This window comes from Rhinichthys klamathensis, unplaced genomic scaffold, assembly GCF_029890125.1.
Source record: "Rhinichthys klamathensis goyatoka isolate OS25496 unplaced genomic scaffold, OSU_Roscu_1.1 h1tg000111l_1, whole genome shotgun sequence".
In the NCBI taxonomy this organism is placed as follows: Eukaryota; Metazoa; Chordata; class Actinopteri; order Cypriniformes; family Leuciscidae; genus Rhinichthys; species Rhinichthys klamathensis.
The window spans coordinates 771,606-795,490 of record NW_026606649.1 but is presented as its reverse complement, the minus strand read 5'-3'; the positions used below and the strand labels follow the sequence as shown (position 1 = coordinate 795,490).

General features: G+C 38.2%; 1 protein-coding gene across 3 annotated transcripts in view; it reads left to right on the top strand.

The window, feature by feature from the left end:
- The window catches only part of LOC130087791 (male-specific lethal 3 homolog), a 274,602-nt gene that overhangs the window by 214,032 nt on the left and 36,685 nt on the right, over positions 1-23,885 (top strand). For all 3 annotated transcript variants that reach the window (XM_056254271.1, XM_056254269.1, XM_056254270.1), the window contains one exon: positions 7,179-7,489. In XM_056254271.1, coding sequence (XP_056110246.1) covers positions 7,179-7,489 — 311 coding nt within the window. The remainder of the gene's footprint in view (positions 1-7,178; positions 7,490-23,885) is intronic.

Sequence of the window (23,885 nt, the reverse complement as noted above, 5' to 3'; positions counted from 1 at the left end):
TTGCCTGCTGTGCCATGTTCCTGGATTCTGTAATTAGTTCATGAGACCTGTATTTCTTTGTTTTGGTTGTTTGATTTATGTTTTACTTAATTAAACACAACTTCTCCTCTGCACTTGAGTCCTCGCTCCATTTCCCACAACCCATACGTAACAAATGTATTATAAATATAAGCTTCATAGAAAGTGTTACCAAAATCAATATAAATGAAATGAATCAAGACATAAACTAGGTTTAACTTTATGTTGATGGTCTCTTTAACACATTCTATTACATATTGAGTATTCTATTACAAGTTACGTTGCACCTACATGTATACTAACTCTCATTAGAGTGTTAGTCGATTATTAGTAGACTGGTGGGGTTAGGGCTAGAACAAGTTGACGTAGTTGCCAAGTTACTTGGCAACTTAGTCAGTAGAATGTCTGTTGGGGGACCATCACAATAAAGAGTTTGCAGATATTAAGCAGACAGTCTACTAATACTGAATAATAAATTGCCTTGGGTATATTATAGGCCTACATTATTTGTACTATAATGTTCATGCAAGAACCTATGTCCATTCTAACTGTTAACTGGAGCACAAAAGAGATTGTATAAAAATACATACATACTCACCTGAGGTTTAAAGTGTAGGCCTTGTGTTTTATTAAAATCAAAATCAAAATGATGCTGTCAGGATTGTTTAGTTTCATTGTCTTTTGTTTAATTCTAGTCATGGTTTTCTTTGTCTCTGTGTTTGCCTGTATTCTAGTTAATTATTAGTTAACCTTCCTTGTTTTCAAATGGTGCCTTCAGTTTCCTGTGTTCCTATCACTCATCAGTTGTCATGGTTACAGATTGTCATGCACAGTTTCTTGTTCAGTGTTGTCTTACCATATGTGTGAAAGCTGTTGCGTTGCTGTTTGGATTTCCTCTTGTTTGGATTACCCCATAGGTCTTCAACCCTGCTCCTGGAGGCCCACTGCCCTGCAAAGTTTATATCCAACCTGCTTTTGCTTGTGCAATCCTAAAGAGCTTGATTAGCAGCTTCAGGTGTGTTTGATTAGGGTCAGAGATAAATTCTGCAGGACAGTGGGCCTCCAGGAGCAGGGTTGAAGACCTCTGGATTACCCTCTTTCATTTATTTTGTTTTAAGTACCTTAAAGGGATAATTCACTTTGAAATTAATTTTTGGAATGTTTTAGCTTACCTCAAGGGCATCCAAGATGTAGGTGTCTTTGTTTCGCAGTAGTTTCAATTTTGATATTTTTAGGTCAAACCGTTATTGTCTGTCAGTCATATAATGCAGGTCTATGGTCACCACCTCAAAGAGCATGCACAGAGAAGTCCAAATTAAACATGATTAATGACTCGTAAATGTAAGTACACTTTGATGGCCTAAGACACGAAACGAGCGGTTTGTGTGAGAAAACGAACAGTATTTATATCGTTTTTACCTCTTGTAACCACAGCCACGTCCAAGTGATCTGAGGGCGCGGGTGCTTCGGTCTGCGCAAGCGCCGGATAGCGCCGGAAGTGATCTCTCTGAAAAAATTCAACGTTGTCTGTTGATATATCGAAATCGTCTCCCATTGCGATTTCCTGTATATCTAAATATGTTTAGATCTTCACAGTGAAAGGTAACACTTCCGAAATCTCTGTGTAAACAATGAGTGACGTACACACGTGAGAGATCACTTCCGGCGCTTGCGCAGACCGAAGTTACAAGAGGTAAAAACTATATAAATGCTGTTCGTTTTCTCACACAAACCGCTCGTTTCGTGTCTTAGGCCATCAATGTGTACTTACATTTACGAGTCATTAAATCATGTTTAATTTGGACTTCTCTGTGCATGCTCTTTGAGGTGGTGACCATAGACCTGCATTATATAACTGACAGACAAGAACGGTTTGACCTAAAAATATCAAAATTGAAACTACTGCAGAAACAAAGACACTTACATCTTGGATGCCCTTGAGGTAAGCTAAAACATACCAAAAATTAATTTCAAAGTGAACTATCCCTTTAAGTGGCAAGCAATCCATTTCCTCACCTCCATCTTCCTCTCCAACTCTACATGACAGAACACCAAACTTTTAACAGAACTATTAATAGATTGCTACCCAGCTGCTTCCCTTTACCCAGTGGACTGTTTAATGGATGTACTCCAGGATGGACGTCCTCTGGAGGATTATGTTGAGGAGTTCTTGGACCTTTGTCATTGTGTGTTCTGTAATAACACCCTTAAGAGCTGCTTTTGGAGTGAGCTCGACGGCCAGCTACTATTGATGATCGATTAGGCGCTGTGGCTTCTTCCATGACGGTGGGGGTGATCAAAGAGGACTTTGTCATCACCACCAGCATGCCCACTCCTCGAGTTCCAGGACCCATCCATCTAGAGGCCGTCCCAATACAAACACCCAGCTCACCATGGGCCAAGAGCCAAAGCCCACCAGAGACCTACAGCCAGAGCCAAAGCCCACTAGAGACCTAGAGCCAGAGCCAAAGCCCACCGTGAATCCAGAGCCTGAGCCCACGCCCGCCATGGACCTTCCAGCGGAGGAAGTAGTCTTTCGGGAGCTAGAGCTAGAAGCCGTTGTCGCTGAGCGACAGATGCGCTTGAGAGCGCCGCAAACTACTGTGCACATGAATGTACACAGGGACTGCAACGCCAAGATTTTCACTTAATAAATTACATTTTCCGTTTGTTTCTCTCCAAACTCTACCTTCAGAACACTTGGGATATACAGCACGGGTTGCATGGGATTATTTATGACTCATTTGCATCCGCAATTGCAACTTAATTAAATGTCACCATTCTCTGACATTAAATGGGCAAGTGTGAGCAGAAGTAGACTATTGGGTAATGTACGGGAGCAGATGCGAGGTACATTCATATTTCTAAAATAAACACCTATATTACCCTATTTCTCTGGTACTTGTAGTTAGCCATAGTGAACCTATGTCTACACAGAAGAAAGCCCTGTCTAGGCACAGTAGAGTTTGTGTAAAACCATTCGTTAGTCTGGTTCTTCAGTGAGAAAGAGATTAAATGTAGTTGCAATAAATGGTTTAAGAACCGTAAAACTGTAGCAGCGGATGACTATCATTCTGTTGCATGTAACTGAGAAACAACTGATGATGGCACGGTTTGATCATCAGCGAATGATCCTGTCGTTTCATTCCTGCCTACATATAGAGATTGAATATTCAAGCTTATTATTATATTATTTCAAGTTTATTAATTTTTCTAACCTTGAACAGCTTTTTTGTTTTTTAATAAAAAAAAAAATGAAAAAGGCAGCATTTTCAAAATTTTCTACTTGTTTAAAGCTGCAGTCCGGCGTTTTTCCTCTTTGTCTCCATCTCTGTTCGAAATCTGCAATTGCAGTAATTCGTGGAATTATCAACCTTACGTGAGTTGTACTTCAACACCCTCGACACGGCAAAGCGCGGATGAACACAATGTTTGAGGAGACTGTGAGGCTGTCAGTCACCGCGCCAGTGTGGATACTGGCATTCTGAATCAGATTATTCTTTTTGGAAATATGACCAACATAAGAATTTTCACTGAACTAGTAAGAAACATCCACTTTTGTTCTGGTTCTGACATTGCAGTAAATCGCGCTGATTAAATCTAACAATCGCTTATAAGTTATCATATCACGCAAAACCGTGCAAATTATACTTTGTTCTCAAATTGTTAATGTTAACAACGTAAGCATTGCGTGACTGCATGTAATGTCCTTCCAATATGTATCCTTGTTTTCGCATGGGCCGGTTGCAGTCTCTTTTTTTCTGTAGCCACTCCGAAGTCCAAGTGAAGTCTTTTGCATTTTACAGCGGGTGAATCTCCCACGGAATCTCCCACGGAAATCCACCAGTACCACTGGAATTAAAAACATTATTACAAGCTTACCGTTTTGAATCGAGCTAAGGCAAGCAGATAGTTTTGAACACTGGCTTATGTATTTTCTCAAATATGTATTTTGGATAATTTTTAACCCCAAAAAGGCTACGGACTGCAGCTTTAAGTACTACTTATCATTCATTTTTCAAAAAAAAAAAAAAAAAAAAGCGTGATACACAGATTCAAACTGGATTTTTTTCCTGTTAAAAATGGTAGCACGCAAGAAGTTTGTGATCTTACATTATTTCCTGTATCACTTCTCCCAGGTGTTTGGTTGTGAAATGTAGATTGTAGACCAGACAGAGTTGTCAGCGATTCTTCCTATTGAAATGTTGTTTAATGTGTGACCCCCTGCTGCCTATTCGTCATGTAATGTGCACACAACAGTTAAATGGTACAGTGTAGTGTAGTGTGAGAAGATTTTGAAAATTGTGCTGTGTGTAGCCGGCCTTAGACTGTAACATTCATCATATTACAGTGTAAAAACCTTAATTGCTTTTATATTGTATTATGTTTTATATTATATTATAGAAAAAACACCCTTGCTTCATATGACATATAGATGCAATGAAAGGTTGCCTATCTGCCTATCTATTTAATATTTTAACATGTTTCACTCAATTTCACACATTTTAAGTTGGACAATATAGTTTGGGAAAAGCCTAACTAGTAAAATGTGTACAAGTTTATGTCAAAATAACATGTTAACTAATATAAGTAAGAATAAGTTGCTTCTGATATTATGTATCATGCTGCATGTCACATCGGGTTCTACTACTGGGGTAAATTCAAGGCTTATTCCTCAATGTCTTTTCATCCAAAAACAATTAAAAGTAGATGAACCTGATGAAGCTTGATGTTTTGATTATTGAGGTGATGGAGCTTTTACATGTTCGCCTGGCTCACACAGATGATTAGCGAATGAATAGCCTGCGCTGCACGTGGGTGTAAACATTACAGATTTCAACATTTGTCTATAGACATATTTCTCATGTCTGTGTGGCAAGTATTCACTTGTGCCATATTCCAAAAAGAAGTTCACGGAGACAGATGGCTGAGAAAGCTGTTTGACGTCTTTATTTTGCAAAAGCACAAAGTTCAGTTGTTATTGTATACACAAATAAAAGTACAGACCATTTTGAATGATGTTTTTCTTGTCTGTATGACCAAAAATGACAGAGTATTTTAAGTTCTTTCCACTGTTATCAGGGAAAAAAGTAGCTGTAGTTTGATAATAGCAGTCTAACTTTCATATAGCTTAGATATATATATATATACAGGTCCTTCTCAAAAAATTAGCATATTGTGATAAAGTTCATTATTTTCCATAATGTAATGATAAAAATTAAACTTTCATATATTTTAGATTCATTGCACACCAACTGAAATATTTCAGGTCTTTTATTGTTTTAATACTGATGATTTTGGCATACAGCTCATGAAAACCCAAAATTCCTGTCTCAAAAAATTAGCATATCATGAAAAGGGTCTCTAAACAAGCTATTAACCGAATCATCTGAATCAACTAATTAACTCTAAACACCTGCAAAAGATTCCTGAGGCTTTTAAAAACTCCCAGCCTGTTTCATTACTCAAAACCGCAATCATGGGTAAGACTGCCGACCTGACTGCTGTCCAGAAGGCCATCATTGACACCCTCAAGCAAGAGGGTAAGACAGAAAGAAATTTCTGAACAAATAGGCTGTTCCCAGAGTGCTGTATCAAGTCACCTCAGTGGGAAGTCTGTGGGAAGGAAAAAGTGTGGCAAAAAACGCTGCACAACGAGAAGAGGTGACCGGACCCTGAGGAAGATTGTGGAGAAGGACCGATTCCAGACCTTGGGGGACCTGCGGAAGCAGTGGACTGAGTCTGGAGTAGAAACATCCAGAGCCACCGTGCACAGGCGTGTGCAGGAAATGGGCTACAGGTGCCGCATTCCCCAGGTCAAGCCACTTTTGAACCAGAAACAGCGGCAGAAGCGCCTGACCTGGGCTACAGAGAAGCAGCACTGGACTGTTGCTCAGTTTTGCATGTCATTCGGAAATCAAGGTGCCAGAGTCTGGAGGAAGACTGGGGAGAAGGAAATGCCAAAATGCCTGAAGTCCAGTGTCAAGTACCCACAGTCAGTGATGGTCTGGGGTGCCATGTTAGCTGCTGGTGTTGGTGCACTGTGTTTTATCAAGGGCAGGGTCAATGCAGCTAGCTATCAGGAGATTTTGGAGCACTTCATGCTTCCATCTGCTGAAAAGCTTTATGGAGATGAAGATTTCATTTTTCAGCACGACCTGGCACCTGCTCACAGTGCCAAAACCACTGGTAAATGGTTTACTGACCATGGTATTACTGTGCTCAATTGGCCTGCCAGCTCTCCTGACCTGAACCCCATAGAGAATCTGTGGGATATTGTGAAGAGAAAGTTGAGACACGCAAGACCCAACACTCTGGATGAGCTTAAGGCCGCTATCGAAGCATCCTGGGCCTCCATAACACCTCAGCAGTGCCACAGGCTGATTGCCTCCATGCCACGCCGCATTGAAGCAGTCATTTCTGCAAAAGGATTCCCGACCAAGTATTGACTATTGAGTGCATAACTGAACATAATTATTTGAAGGTTGACTTTTTTTTTTTGTATTAAAAACACTTCTTTTATTGGTCGGATGAAATATGCTAATTTTTTGAGACAGGAATTTTGGGTTTTCATGAGCTGTATGCCAAAATCATCAGTATTAAAACAATAAAAGACCTGAAATATTTCAGTTGGTGTGCACTGAATCTAAAATATCTGAAAGTTTAATTTTTATCATTACATTATGGAAAATAATGAACTTTATCACAATATGCTAATTTTTTGAGAAGGACCTGTATATGTATATATTTATAGCTATTCATATTGCTGACTATAGTCAGGAGTCACTTGAAATTAATTGTTTGAATAATTTAACGAACATATCCACCATTTGAAAACTGGATCAACAAAATATCCTAAAACCCTGCTGTATAAAAGAAAGTGTCAAGTCTATAATGATGCTCAAATTGAATATCCTAATACCTACATGTCTACCCCTGCATATGCCAGAAGTTGTGGGTCATCTCTGTTACCTTCTCTGTTTGACTCCGTTGAAATTCAGAGTGTTCTTTTGCATGTTTATGCTTTAGATATTTTGCATTATCATAGAATGCATGCAACAGTCAGAATGTTTAAAAGCTTTAATTAATGTTACATCTTTTTTTCTTTTTTAGAATCTAAGATCAGATAAGATTATTCATAATTTACATTTTTATTAAAGGAATCTTCGAGAACGTTCCCCCAGCCCTGGACAGAATCCTTCCACCCCCCAGTCCACAGACAGCCAAGCAGCTCTGAGCGAAACATCCTGTGTCCCTGTCATTATGGCAACACCGCCTAAGCGCAGACGCTGTGGCTACCTGGATTCCGATGCCACACAATCCTTGCGTCGTTCAACGCGCAATACATCCGGAGGGGATCGGGCAGCAGAAGCTGGGGGTGGAGGCAGCAGCAATGCCTCTCCGCAACCAAAGCGAAGGCTTACTGAGGTGCAAACTCCACTACCCAAGTTCTTCCTCAACCTAGAGAAGAGTGAGTCACACTTTCTGTGTCCGGTTTCATTTCTTAGCTGTAACTCTGTGCGCAATTTTAAGTTATTTCCAATTAAACTAATGTAACCTGGTGCGTTAAGAAAGTAAAAAAAAAAAAAAGTGCCTGATGCAGATACGTTGGATGGGTTTATTATAAGTAAGACGCTCGCGTTCGCTCTAGACAGTGTTAGCTACTTAGTTGCTTACTCTCATGACACATAGCAACACAGCTTAAAGTATTCTTAATATGTTGGACCTTTTATTGAATGACACTTACATTTACCTGTTGAGACCAGGGTCGCATTAACGCAGGCTTCCATGGGCACAGGCCCAGGGGCCAAGTTACTGGCTGCACAAAAATGATAGTTTTCAAATAATTATTTGTAAATATGGGAGTTTGCAGGAGTGACAACAGCATTCTATATATAAAAAAAAGTATAATATAATAAATAAGTAAAATATAATTCTAATAAATAAAAATATATGTATTCTTTAAAAAACAAGTTGAAATAATGTTAACAAACTTATAGACTATCGATTAACAATGATACAATAGTTACAGTAGGTCTACTTCCATTAGGTCTGTCTTTAACAGTTTTTAAGTTTTCGTAAAAAATAAATTTAATTAACAATTACCCTTGCACACCTGCAGGTAATAGATAGGTCTGTAGGAGAAAAGACCAAAAAGCCAGTCTAAAATCAAAAAAGAAAAAGTCCCGCACACTATCAGTACTTGCAAAAGTATCAAAATTGAGACAATTTTAATTTTTTGAGACAATGCAAAACACACAAACACATCCCTATCTCCATAATTCTAGTTTTGACTTCTAAAGTTTTAAAATTTAACTTGCATTGCATATAATGTGTGCTGGTCAACTAGTCTAAAATTAAGAAATCCCTAGAAAACAGTAAAAAACAACAACAAATAGATGTGTACATTTAAGATAGTGCTACTTAATTTATTATTCCATGGCAATATCCAAATATGATAGTAAATCCCACAGGAAAAAAGGGCTTTAGTTTGTGATGTGCTGTCTTTGCATTTGAACATTGCACATTTTAAACAGGACACGCATTAGCTGAATAAACGTTATATACATACTTATAGAAAACAGTTGACAATGAATAGACAGGAGTCCTGTCACAGGGCCAATAATAGCAAAACGAATCACTTTAGACGAATCCGACATGGGGCTGTGTTAATAGTAAAACGTCCGTCATTTAACGAATTTTAAAAACACGGATGGATAATACAAAAATGCTTTCTGACATTTTGACAGAAAAAAACACAACCAAGAACAAAATTTAAACTTTGCCCGTCAATTTTGATTTTACAATTATCTTCTCTCTGTGTGCGTGCGTCAGTGTTTGAGCTTGCGCAGTTCTGATACAATGGTACTTTTTAATCCATAAGTAACTAACGCGCTAGTTCATACAAAATAAATATGTAACATAATTAGGTAGCCTACTTTAGTTATTTTTAACACAATAACGTAACATGCAGGCTACGTTTCTCAACACTGAGAATTAGCTAATAAATAAACGCCTGTTTCTCCAGACTCGCGCTTCAGTAATCCACAAATCACAGAACTTTCATAATCACTAAGCCATAGCGATTTATTGTTCAGTATTACTTAAGCATTTTATAATTCGCATGGCTGAATGATGTTTTCTAGCCTGGCTAACGCCAGACCACGTATCATTGAGAATTCTCGTATTTGAGGCGTGGTTTACGAATGCCCAGAGCCGTTTATTGGGTGCTACGAATGTCTATCAAATGCGCCTGTACGTAGCTCATAGCCAATCATTTCAATTATACCAGATGACGTATGTAGAGTGACAGAAATTCGACGAGGAAGACGACGATGGGTCAGAGATTTATGTGTACACGAAACTACCATGAAACTACTTAGAACACTATCTAATTAAGGCTGCATCGAAAGGTAACTTTGCGTCTCCTGCCATGTTGGATCCATAGATATAAACAAACTGCTTCAGTGTGTCGTCATCGTCTTGCTGCTCCCTCCCCGTTCTGTGATTGGTTCCCTAGATGAGGCGAAAATCTGGACCATGGTATCCATACTGCCTTGCAGCGTGAATAAAATCGCGCTGCGCAAAGGCAGTATGGGGAAACCCAGGCTAGATGTTTTCCCCTTATCTGAGTGACCATGAATGACAGACTATTTTAAGACAACCCATGCGATTGCGATCACTCACGTGTGATCATCGAATCCAGATTAAGTTAACTAAAAACAATATTTCAACTTTCCACATCCACCCCAGCCCGTTTACCTTCAGGAGTCAGAAGTACTGTGACTACTGTCCTCGCTTATGAACTCAGTCAGACGGCGCGCCGTGGGAGTGGAAGCGGGATCGAGCGGGATTCTTTATTGCTGTCGATTTTCAGTCTCTTTTTAATGATAGGCCTTAAGCATCTGTCAATCATACCCGCTTGCTATTTGGGGAATGAACCCAGCGCTATGATTGGTCGAATTTTTCTGTTGCTTGATTTGAGGACTGCGCGTGCACAGAAGCATCACCAGATTTTTGCGTAGTTTAGAGTGACAAATCGTACCAACGTACTTTGAGGTCAAAATGCGTATCCGCTACACAAAATGCGTACGGGTTGGCAGGTCTGCAACTGTCACCCAACCAAAATCTCTTACACACACACACACACACACACACACACACACACACACACACACACACACACAGTTTAAAAGCAAAAAATATTTATCCAACCTCATTTAAAAACAGTCTGTCGTTGCCATCTTTTGGACATTCATCATATTGCATTGGTTTTCATTTCTTGTCCTCGAACAGAGTAAGGGGAGGCTACGACCTGGAGTCGGCAGATATACGCCCCTGGCAGTTTTACGCCCCTGACAGTTTTACGCCCCTGTTGTTCCTGGTGCGTCCAGTAGGGGGAAGCTGTACAGTGACACGAATTGAGTTATGTTAAATAATCTTTTTTTTAATTAATTAATTAATTAATTAATTAATTAATTAATTTTGTATTGCAAATGAAAGGATACAAGACATTAACAGTGAGAAGAGAAAAAACAAAACAAAAAACAAACAAGGGGGACATCAGAAGAGATTGAACAAGGCTACACAAATCAATACAATTTTACATTTTGTCAATATAAAAAATGAAAGGTTCTTTACAACAGACTCAATGATATTATTTATTTTAGAAACCTTTGAGTTTAAAGGTTTTGACATTTTCTTAAAAGAAGAAAAAGGGGACTTTATATCAGAGGGGAATATTCTTAAATCAGGATCATTGAATGGTTCTGTCTTTATGAAGATGAATATTGCCCAAAAGAAAAAGTAATAATACCGTATAATCAAGATTTTATCGTTAGAATGAAAATCTGACAAAAAATGATAGATTCTGTAATTTGTATGTTAAATAATCTGCTAAAGTTATTGTTGTTTAGCAATGATGCAACATTTATTATTTATAAACGATTAGCTTGGTAGGTAGATATCAATTAATTTCTATATGAATGGATGGGTCTATAATTTATTTCGAGAGACAAAAAGTTCTTGACGGTCAGGTTTATGTTCTATCTGGCTTAAACTTAGCTTACCACATGTAGGTTTAGCTGCCCCTAGTCTTCTCGACTCACTTTAAAATTCATTTTCTTTTTAATTTTCTTTTGTTGCCTGTCTTTAGCTTGCCGTGAGATGGGCTCTTCTGGTAAGACCCTGTTTACTCCTTGCATTAAAACATAGCCTACTCCACATGGTTTCTGGGGCAACATTACAGTAGATATTGGAAATATATGAACTTGTTTTTTTTACAGTCTATGGTGTGAACACACAAAAGACACATTTTGTATGTAAATCTCTCTCTCCAAGTAAAGAGTTGAACTGCACACTCACTCAAATATTTTGATTATTTCCAACATCACATGATAAAACCCACATTAAAAACTTTTCCAATATGGTTTGAATGTAAATTCTGGTTTGAGTTGTTTCTTATAAATGAAATGATCTAATTATATAATTTATATCTTAAAATACATTTTTTCTTAAAATAGCTTACTTGTCTGGACTAAAATGTAGGGTATGTGCATTTAATGTGGGTTTTATCATACTCTGTCTTTACCAAATTATTTTAAACTTGCATCTCATAAAGGTGTGTGTTTGCTTTAGCTATAAGAAAATGAAAATCTCTCTCTAAACTTATAAACACCCATCTTTTTTTTTACTACTTACAAAATAAACAACTTACAGAGACATACATCATGGACATGGTTTTAATGTCATTTTCAATTTTCTCTGCACAGTCCATCATTGGTGGCCAAAATAAATCAAAGTGGCTTGACAATTTTTCCACTATTGTTCCACCAACAAGTGCCTGTGCCGTTGTACTTTAAAGATCAGGAGCAAATTGATGCAATCCACACTCACCTGACATCAATTCTGCGCACACACACACACACAAATAAAATCACCATGGATGTCCTTTTAAAAAATAGTTAAAGAAGAGGGGCAAACCATAGGGGAGTCATCATAATTCATAAATGGTGTTAATAAAAAACTAATTGTGAACAACAATATTGTGTCTTTCTTTTAAATGGCCCTTGGAATTTTAGAAAAGGGATAAATTGTGTTTGTCTTCATAAAATGCTGTGTAGGGCACTGTTTTTTAGCTGTATGACGACCAATAGAGAATAGTACAGCTAATCAAGGATCCATATGATTACACGGTATACTGTATGTCTAATGGGCTAAATTTGATTAATATTTAAATGTAACTATAAATTCACAACAACATATTTCACTCAGTCTTCCATATAAAAACCTACGGTGAATAGGTCTATAACTGGAGTAGGTCATATACTTGCCATAAGTCAAGTCAAGTCACCTTTATTTATATAGCGCTTTTTACAATACAGATTGTATCAAAGCAGCTTTACAGTGATAACATGAAAAGAATACAACAAAGTTTGTTTCTAGAAGAAAATTGCATCAACGTCCACCTTAAGTAAGGCAGATCAATAATATTGTTGAATATTAAATGTCCCCAACTAAGCAAGCCAAAAGCCAAGGCAACAGTGGCAAGGAACCAAAACTCCATCAGGTGACAGAATGGAGAAAAAAATCTTGGGAGAACCCAGACTCAGTCGGGGGCCAGTTCTCCTCTGGCCAACGAAGGAACAGTGTATGATTCGGGCAGCATTACAAGTCAGATTGGATCGGAACATTTAGAGTATTTATCCATTTCCATCTGGTTGGAAGTCGAAGTAATCACGCCGGTATGGAGACGAGTTGTTGAGGATCAGTGTCGATGGCTGTCGTGTCGATGAGGCCTTCACAGGGCTGATGAGGCTGGCACTTCAGGATGAGTTGGGATGGGTCCAGGTGCAGGTCCACCATAGAGGGTCCCTCGGAATAAACAGAGAGACTAATATTAGCGTAGACGCCATCCTTCTTATGATGTACCAAGTACATCAGGATTTACGGTTCTGGCTGATCTAAACTATGCAGCCTAATTTTGAATTAAGGAAGTCTGTAGTGTGTTATGTGAATGCTAGGCCAAAGAGATGTGTTTTTAGTCTAGATTTGAACTGACAGAGTGTGTCTGTTTCCCGGACAATGTTAGGAAGATTGTTCGAGAGTTTTGGTGCTAAATAGGAAAAGGATCTACCGCCAGCAGTCGATTTTGATATTCTAGGTATTATCAACTGGCCGGAATTTCGAGAACGCAATAGGCGTGAAGGACTATAATGCGTTAAGAGCTCGCTCAAGTACTGCGGAGCTAAACCATTTAGTGTTTTGTAAGTAATCAGCAATATTTTAAAATGTATACGATGTTTAATAGGCAGCCAATGCAGTGTTGACAGAACCGGGCTAATATGGTCATATTTCCTGGTTCTGGTAAGAACTCGAGCTGCTGCGTTTTGAACTAGCTGTAGTTTGTTTATTAAGCGTGCAAGGCAACCACCCAGCAGAGCATTACAAGAATCTAGTCTTGATGTCATGAATGCATGAACTAATTGTTCCGCATTTGTCAATGAGAGCATATGGCGTAATTTAGATATATTTTTAAGATGGAAAATTGCGGTTTTACAGATACTAGACACGTGATTTTCAAATGAAAGATTGGTATCAAAGAGCACACCCAGGTTCCTAACCGACGACGAAGACTTAACAGAGCAGCCATCAAGTGTTAGACAGTATTCTAGGTTATTACATGTGGAAGTTGACATAGTTGATCCAACTGTGTATTTTTTATTTTTCAATTCACAAAAACACATAGTCTTCTGTAGGCTGAGTGAAGAGAGTGAAGCCCAACTGAATAGCTACAGATATTTTAATCCGTGCAGATCTACACTGTAACGTTTATATTTAAATGAACAAAAAAATGGTCAAGTCTATGGACGGGTTATTAATGTGTAAGAGTCGATTTAATATGTTATTTCGCAGTATATCCCCCTACTGGACGCATCAGGAACAACAGGGGCGTAAAACTGTCAGGGACGTAAAACTGCCAGGGGCGTAAAACTGCCGGGGGCGTATATCTGCCGCCTCCAGGTCTGCAGCCTCCCCATATAGCTCGAACAGAGCCCTAATCTGTTTATTTTTCAGTTACACATTCTACATTGATTAAAAAAGAAAAATCAAATGTGTTTTTATTTTATACAGAAATAAATTATTTATAATTCAGATGAGAATAAAGTTAGTGTTAGTTCAAATTTTAAGGAAAACAAATATATTAATCTGAAATATAGCACATTCATTTTAAAGGGTAACTAAACCCTAAAACAACTTTTTTTAGTTAATGATCTGTAAGACTGGGGCTTTATTAATGCTGTTCATTGATTCAAGTAAATTTTTTGACATTTGGGTATAAAGTGTTTTAATTCTACAATATATGGTGTAAAAACGTCTGAGTGCTGCCCTCTTCAGGTTGAACGGTGGCTACTGCAGTTGAATTTTCCTACTGACAGTTGTGGTGCCCTGTGATGTAAGCAGGCACCAGCTAACCACGCCCTTGCCTACAGAGAGACCTGTCTCAGGTGCACGCCCCCCCCCCCCCCCCCCTTTCCGCTGGGCTCTGCCCACTTTTCAAGCATTTTTCAAATATTGCCAGTGGGTGGAGTCAGGCTCTGACCAGGGGTTTAGTTACCCTTTAAATACATTCAGGTTCAATTACCAAACATACAATCTTAATTTAATTTAAAGCAAACAATACATTTAAAATATATGGGTTGTATGCATATTTTGTAATAAAAAAAAAGATATATATCCAAAAAGACAAGGCCTTAAACTTTAACAAGGGTTAAACTCTTGTCACTGTAACAGACACAATCACACACACACACACACACAGACACACACAAGTCAAGTCACTTACATTTTAGATGCAATATTGACTTTTTTTCTGTTTCAGCAGCGAAAATAGTTAAACAATTATCACAGTAGAACCATCGCGCATCTCACAGCAACGTGTTTTCTCATTACCGAATGATCCAGCATTTTGAACGAATCGGTTGACTCAAAGATTCAATGACCAATCCATAAACATCTGTTTCATTCATGAATGACTCAGTCGTTCGAACGAATCGTTTGAATGAATGAATCAATGGTGCCTGGCGACACCTAATGACGGTTTAGTGTTATGTTTAAAAGTATCATTCTTTCCAACGATAGTTAATTAACTCATATTTAAAACAATCTCATAACATTATTTAATGCATTGTTATTTTTCAGTGTAAACGATTTAATTTGATCAGCCCTACCTAGGGTAACAGCCCTATAGTGTCTTATTATTCTAAATAATTGAATTTGTTGATCAAATTTACAAATTAAAAATGAAAGATGAAGCATACATTTAATAAGACTAGACTAGGGGTGCCCTGCAGATATTACATTATGCAGATTTAAATATACCATTGCCCGCCACCGTCAATTTGATGTGTGTGTGTGTATAATAAAATCATTTAATCACTACAATTAAAACCTGAACGTGTTTGCTTACTAAATTGTGAGCTGAACGAAAGTTGCAGCAAAGATCAGCAACAGGAGTCAAATTTCATTTATCACGAGAGTGAAGAGCTGACTGAAAAGATGATGACGGAATAGGCTATTTTGTGTAAAAGCACCTATTTAAGCGAATCTGTCATTGTACTCTTTTGTTGTTGTGTTTTCCGTGAAAAATAATAGACTATTGAACTCACAATTCAAGCAATTGGCCCCCGATATTGCACTAATTTTAAAGTGACACTAAAATGTATGCGGCTGCACTAGCATTCATAACGGTGCGCGTCCATGGCGAGGAGCGAGCAGAGCTGAGCGAACGTTTAGTCAATTTCTACTTCCATAGGAATTCATTCGAGCGCTCTGCGAGCGCCACCATTATCAATGTCCGTGCGAACGTCCGTACTTTACTTTCACTTTTATGTTAGCGATTTAAAAGCCCTCGCCAGTGTCAAACGTCGATTAACCGGTGGGAAAATATCCTCACAGCCACATACCTAATATATTTATATATAAATACAATAGGCATACCTGATAAAATAGTTTTATGTACTATGTTGATATCATTTTGGACACAAGAGGGCAGTATAGCCCTATGTATGATTTTTTGTTTAACCAAATAGCACTAAATAGCCTGTTTTAAACTTTTTCATACTTCTTGAATTGAAAAAAAAAGAATAAAATGGGTTTAGTTCTAATATTTGTATAATTTTATATAAAAATAAATGGTGTATAATTACATTTTAGAAAGATATGAGACATTTCCTGATTTTTGTTTACATTACTTTAATCCCTCACCATAGCAAAACCGTTTGAGATATTCAATATCCGTTCACAATTTAGCATCTTTAATGTATTTTCATCATGTTGAAAAAGTTTGGTGGGAATAAAATAAACCACTTAAGAGGAGTGAGTAAAAATGTAGAGGCTGGTTTTGCAAAACATCCACATTTAGACCAAAATAGCCGACTTCCTGTTGGGCTGGCTTAAAACTTAGAGCACGGTTTCATATTATTACATGCAAGTGTGTTTGATTTATGGACCAAATTTTCAGACCAAGTTTATGGACCAAGTTAATTTAATTAATAAACTAATTATATAAAACTATTGTCAATGCACTACAATTAAACTGGTTATATGCCTTTACTTTATTAATAAAACTTATTTTAAAAATACGACATTTATTTTCCTTTTTAATGCAGGCCAAACCACACAGCAGTGAAATGGTTAATCTAGCCCGATTATTTATCTAGCTGCGATTATTTTACTAGTCATGAAATGGGAAACGTGACATTAACCTGTTAACAGGGGGTTTCTGTGTTCATACATTTAATAAAGGGTGATCATTAAGAACCATCTTATTTTTGTATTTGTATTTGCACTTGATTTTTTTGTTTGTACCCTTATGTTTGTTGGGTAAAAAAAAAAAACTATATAAACAAAGTAAAAAATTTATTTGACTGATAACTACCCTGGGTTATCAGTCAAATTCCAGTTAATCAAGTTAAAATTCCAGAGCAAGCGTTCTCCAAACAACCCATAATATCCGACTTCCGGTCGTGCTTGCGTAAAACTTGACCGAGAGAAAGTTGTTCGTCCCGATGAGATCTATATGTGTACTGAGTTCAAGGACCCTGTTCTGCCACGCTCGGGTACCAGCTTCAGCCCGGCCCTGATGGCCGTGGGCTCTGACCTGTGTGTCAAGAGTTTTCGAGCACGTTAAGGGCCCCAAAAGTCCCTAAAACCTTGAAAACCATTAAAGGCAATAGACAAATTCCCCAAACCCCCCACACACACAGAGACAGAGGGGAGAGGGAGAGAGGGAGAAAATTCTCCTGAAAATCACATTCAAACCAAAATATCTGACTTCCTGTTGGTCGGAGCTAATGACTGTAAATTATAAAGTTGTCCGGCTCGAGGAGAACAATATACATACCAATTTTTGTTACTGTAGGTAAAACTAATACCCCATTTTTGACTAAAGGTGGTGCTACTGAGCCCCTCACCACACCCGTTTCTGAAACTTGGCACATGTCTACTTGCTAATAAATGAGATGTGTCTGTCGAGTTTCATGCAATTTCAAGCATGCTAAGAGTCTCAAAAGCATCAAAAAAGAATATTAAAGTTTGATGCGTTGCCATGGCAACATTATCTTAGATATTAAATAATCCTTTCACAGGTCTACATCTGGCGTGTGTTTACATTATACAGGTGAAGTTTGAAGCAATCGGTTAAAAATAAGAGGGTGATTTCAAAGCATTTTGAAAGTGACACACTTCCTGCTGCCGCTATAACTTTGACTCACAATAGTCACATCGATCCATGTGATCGGCCTCTTACAGCGAACACACTGCTGAAGTTTCATCAAGATCAGTTAATGTATGCTGAAGTTATAACACACTTCCTGTTTCCATTATTCGCCATAATTTCGTTTCCTTGCCACGGCCAAACCGTTCGAGATATCATATTTTTCAAGCATTTTCTCTCCCCCTCTCTCTGTCTGTCTCTGTGTCTGTGTGTGTGTGTGTGTGTGTGTGTGTGTGTGTGTGTGTGTGTGTGTGTCTGTGTGTTTGTGTGTTTGTGGGGAGGGGGGCTAGTTTAACTGTTTCACTGCTGTGTGGAGTTTCTGCATTAAAAAGGAAAATAAATGTCTTTACTTTATTAATAAAGTAAAGGCATAGAACCAGTTTTTTTTTTTTTGTAATCCATTGACAATAGTTTTATATAATTAGTTTATTAATTAAATTAACTTGGTCCATTGCATGTAATAATATGAAACTCGGTACACATATAGAGCTCATCGGGCCAAACAACGTTCGTGCTCTAAGTGTTAAGCCAGCCTAAAAGGAAGTCGGCTATTTTGGTCTAAATGTGGATGTTTTGCAAAACCAGCCTCTACATTTTTACTCACTCCTCTTAAGTGGTTTATTTTATTCCCACCAAACTTTTTCAACATGATGAAAATACATTAAAGATGCTAAATTGTGAACGGATATTGAATACCTCAAACAGTTTTGCTATGGTGAGGGATTAAAGTAATGTCAAAAAAAGAACCAGGAAATGTCTCATATCTTTCTAAAATGTAATTATACACCATTTATTTTTATATAAAATCATAAAAATATTAGAACTAAACCCATTTTATTATTTTTTTCAATTCAAGAAGTATGAAAAAGTTTAAAACACCCTATTTAGTGCTATTTGGTTAAACAAAAAAATCATACATAGTGCTATACTGCCCTCTTGTGTTCAGAATCAGGTAGGCCTATTGGATTTATATATAAAAATATTAGGGATGTGACTATGGGAGTATTTTCCCACCGGTTAATCAACGTGTGACACCGCTGGGGGCTTTTAAATCGCTAACCTGAAAGCGAAAGTAAAATACGGACGTCCGCACAAGACATTTATAATGGTGCGGAGTAGAGCGAGAGTTTTCAATTAATTCCTGTGGAAGTAGGAATGAACTAAAAAACGTTCCCTCTGTTCTGCTCGTCCCTCGCCGTGGGCGCGCACAGTTATGAATGCCTGTGCAGCCGTGAGCATTTTAGTTTAATTTTAAAATTAGCGCCATTTCGGGGGACGTATTGATGGACACAATGTTGTGTTTCATTGCGAGTGTCCACAAATATAAGTAAACACTTTGCAGTTTGATTGATGTCCTGTATGAAGAAAATGACGGAGTATGTTTTTATGTGTAACACTGTTCAATCGCGCCCGCACCACACCCACCCACACACACACACACACATTCCAGCATTGCAATCTTGACATCGCAAGCCTGTTCATTATAGCCTTATATATATGTGCTATATACAGTATATATATATAAATATAGCTGCGAGCAGTGATGAAGGGCCAAAGCCGGCGTTGCCACCGGCTTGGGCCCGTAATCGCTGCTCGCAGCTATATTTATTATTATTTTTCTTACGATTATCCGGGCACTTTTGGGGCTCTTAACGTGCTCGAAAACTCTTGAAACTTTGCACACAGGTCAGAACCCGCAGCCATCAGGGCCGGGTTGAAGCTGGTTCCCGGGCGTGGCAGGGGGGCTCAACAGCGCCCCCTTGAACGGGGTCTGAAAACTTGGTCCATAAATGAAACACGCTTGCATGTAATAATATGAAACTCGGTACACATATAGATCTCATCGGGACGAACAACTTTTGTACTCTTGCTTTTTACCCCAGCCCAACAGGAAGTCGGCTATTAAGGGTTGTTTAGAAAACGCATGCAATGGAATTTAAAGTACTTCTCCTAGAGAATTGATCCAAATGCCACGAAACTCGGTCAGCGTGTAAGACATTGAGGATGAAAAATTGCCAGCGGATTTTTGATATCTCGAACGGTTTGGCCGTGCAGTTTGAATGATGTCCTGTATGAAGAAAATGACGGAGTATGTTTTTATGTGTAACACTGTTCAATCGCGCCCGCGCCACACCCACGCACACACTCACACACACACACACACACACACACACACACATTCCAGCACTGCAATCTTGACATCGCAAACCTGTTCATTATAGCCTTAAAGGTGCCCTAGAATGTTTTTTTTTATTATTTTATAATGTTTCCTGGGTTACCCTTATAATGTTAGTATGTTTTTTAGATAAAAAATAATCATAATTTAGAAATAAATGGCATTTTTCCTAGCCTGCTTTTAGCCTCTGATTTGAACACTCTGTTTGAAGGGGCGTGTCTGCTGTGGGATTCAGTGTAACCGCGGCCACTGCTGTGATTGGCTGACATGCTTGCATATGAAATAGCTAGTACGCATTACATGTGAAACTCTTTCCCGAATACTTTTACAACTGCTATTATACGTTTTTACTATAACAGCTATCGAGATTAACGAATCGTGAGATGTTTTTAAAGTATTTAGATCTATTCCCATCACATAAAATGTTGCCGTGATGAGCATTGAGCAGATGACAGTGTGTTGATCGCGAGAATGAAGATCTTATCATTGCAAAGCAGTTTCTGCTCTCTCTCTGCTTTCACCAATGCAAACACGATGATGTAAATACAGTAAGAGCTTCGTTGTGCAGTAACGTGCGTCATTGATTTCATAACGAGTTTGGCAAGTGTCCAGATAAACCCGCGCTGTGTGGAAAGATTGTTCTTTGATTGCTTTCTGTATATAATTTGTTCACAATTTAAATACGATTATTTTCATCCTACTAAAAGAAACGATGTGAAGCTGATATTTTAGTCACTGGCTTGACTTACTGATGCATAAACAGTATTGAACGATTTTGAGAGAAAGATTACCTGTCTGAACTTGAACAATTACACATCAGAAAGTGTTGCTTGGTAGCTCGATCCGAGGCCAGCTCTGTATTGGCCCAAGTTGAGGAAACAGTCGGTGAAATGTTTGAAAATTTCCAGAGAAAATAAAATGAACCCATTGTTTCTTCAGAGGCTCAGATGAAGGAACTAAAAAATACTTTTGTGTTCATGTGTACATCCACACTGAGCAACTGCCATGCTTCGGCTGCGCAGTTCCGCCTGGCATTGAGGGCTGGCATTATGCAAATATTTGGAGGCGTACATATTAATGATCCCGACTATTGCGTCACAGTCGGTATTGTGTGGAGAACCGACCGTTTTTCAGGGGTGTTTTTCATAAACGTGAATTAAATGAGAACGTGAAAACAGTCCAGTTTGAGATTCACTCTATGTCATGTCCATGCACTGAACTCTTGTTATTTGACTATACCAAGGTAAATTCAATTTTGAATTATAGGTCACCTTTAATAAGATAATGATGGCGCATGAATTCGAATGAATTCCTATGTAATTGAAGCTGAATGGATTTAAAATTAATGTGCTATATTTCAGATCAATATATTTATTTTCCTAAAATTTTAACTAACACTAACTTTATTCTCATCTGAATTATAAATAATTTATTTCTGTATCTTAATAAATTCTTATCACTTAATAATACTTAATCAATGTTGCATGTGTAAAAAATAACAAGATTAGTGCTCTGTTTTAGGACAAGAAAGGAAAACCAATGCAATAAGATAAATGTCCAAAAGATGGCACCGACAGACTGTTTTTAAATGAGGTTGGATAAATATGTTTTGCTTTTAAACAGTGTGTGAGTGTGTGTGTGTGAGGGGGGGAGGGGGGCTAGATAAACCATTTCACTGCTGTGTGATTTGGCCTGCATTAAAAAGGAAAATAAATTGAGCGTCAGCGTCAGTTCTGGCAGGCCAGGTAGTCAAGATGCTGCTAACGCTATTGGCCGACAACACGGTCTCATCAGCGATCACTCAGCTGAGCTGCATCAGCGCATCTGCTGTTTATCTCCCCTCGCTGCTAATGACTACGCTCAAATCAGGGCGTACCTAAAGGCACCAGGGTGGTGGTGCCACCGGCTTGGGCCCGTAATCGCTGCTCGCAGCTATATTTCTTCTTATTAGGGCCCAAGCCTTGAAAAGGCGAAGGCCCTATTGTTTTCCTTAGGATTATTATTATTAGGGCCCAAGCCTTGAAAAGGCGAAGGCCCTATTGTTTTCCTTAGGATTATTATTAGGGCCAAAGCCTTGAAAAGGCGAAGGCCCTATTGTTTTCCTTAGGATTCTTCTTCTTTTTATTATTGGGGCCCAAGCCTTGAAAAGGCGAAGGCCCTATTGTTTTCCTTAGGATTATTATTAGGGCCCAAGCCTTGAAAAGGCGAAGGCCCTATTGTTTTCCTTAGGATTATTCTTCTTTTTATTTTTATTATTATTATTATTATTTTACTACCTTTAACTCGGGACACTTATAAATCTCATCAGGCCAAACAACTTTCGTGCTCTAAGTTTCATGCCAGCCCAACAGGAATTCGGCTGTTATGGGTTGTTTGGAAAATGCATGCTTTGTAATTTGATGTATTCCTCCTAGGAAATTCCTTCAATCACCACCAAACTCGGTGTGCATGAAGTCAAGACATTGAGGATGCTAAATTGCGGACGGATTTTTGATATCTCGAACGGTTTGGCCGTGGCGAGGAAATGAATTTTATGACTAAAAAAGGACACATAAAGTGTGTTATAACTTAGTTAGTTTTACCGACAGTTACAAAACTTGGCATGTATATTGTTCTCGTCAAGCCAAACAACTTTCTAGTTTACAGTCATTAGCTCCGACCAACAGAAAGTCAGATATTGTGGTTTGAATGTGGATTTTGTCTCTCTCTGTCTCTCTCTGACTGAGAGAGTGCACCCTGCCATTCTGTGTGTGTGTGTGTGTCTGTGTGTCTGTGTGGGGAGGGGGATTTCTCTGTTGGGTAGGAAAAAAATATATTGATCTGAAATATAGCACATTCATTTTAAATTCATTTAGGTTCCATTACCAAACATACAATCTTAATTTAATTTTAAGCAAACAATACATTTAAAAGATATGGGTCATATGAATATAAAAAAAAAAAAAAAAAAAAAAATATATATATATATATAGCTGGTAGAATGCCAATACTTCGCAGGCGCCTTCAGCACTTCGTGGTAGTCCAGAGCGCGCTCCCCGCTGAGTCTCAAGATGGAAAGCACTGCGCTCATACTTCGTACATTTTTTTTGTGAACGTACGAGGAGCATGACACCTTCGAACACGAATATACGATAAACCAAAATTATGTTGTGTTTGGTCTGTGAAAAAAAGTTAGTTGTATAATGGATGAGTATTAAAAGTTAAAATAATACTTTATCCATTTGTTGTGTCAAATGATTAACAATATAAATTGAACAAAGCTTTAAACAAAGTGGCACACTTCATATAACTTTCAATCTTGTGTACTTATTTCATGTGTCCATTAAGTCCATGAGACCGTAGGGTGTCTCATTTTTCATTTTAGGTTTCAGAAGGTTGATCACACATACTTTGTGGTTGATATGTGCCCTCAATGCACACTTTTGCAGAGCCCACACCAATGCAAGCTCTACAGCACACATCTTCTCAACAGTCAAAGAGGGGTTACGTTATTGCCCGTCATGCACAGTAACCCTAAAGGCACCGGGGTGGCGGTGCCACCGGCTTGTTTTTATTTATATATATATATATATTAGGGCCGGGACTCGATTAAAAAAATAATCTAATTAATTAGAGGCTTTGTAATTAATTAATCGAAATTAATCGCATTTTAATTGCATAAATATTTGAACTGAGAACAGTGAGAAGTAATTTTTGGATTTTATGGATTTTTAGTATACCATTGAAAAATGACTGAATACATAAGCTTAAGCAACAAAATATTGTTTATTTTTGTTCAACTAAGTCCAGCAGACCAGTGCAATTGTATGTTTTGCATTGAGGTGATCACGTTACTTGAGGCTCGATGTGCTGCGGTGATATGCGAATTCCTTGTTGCATAGCTTGCACACAACCATGCTCTTATCGACGCTTCCA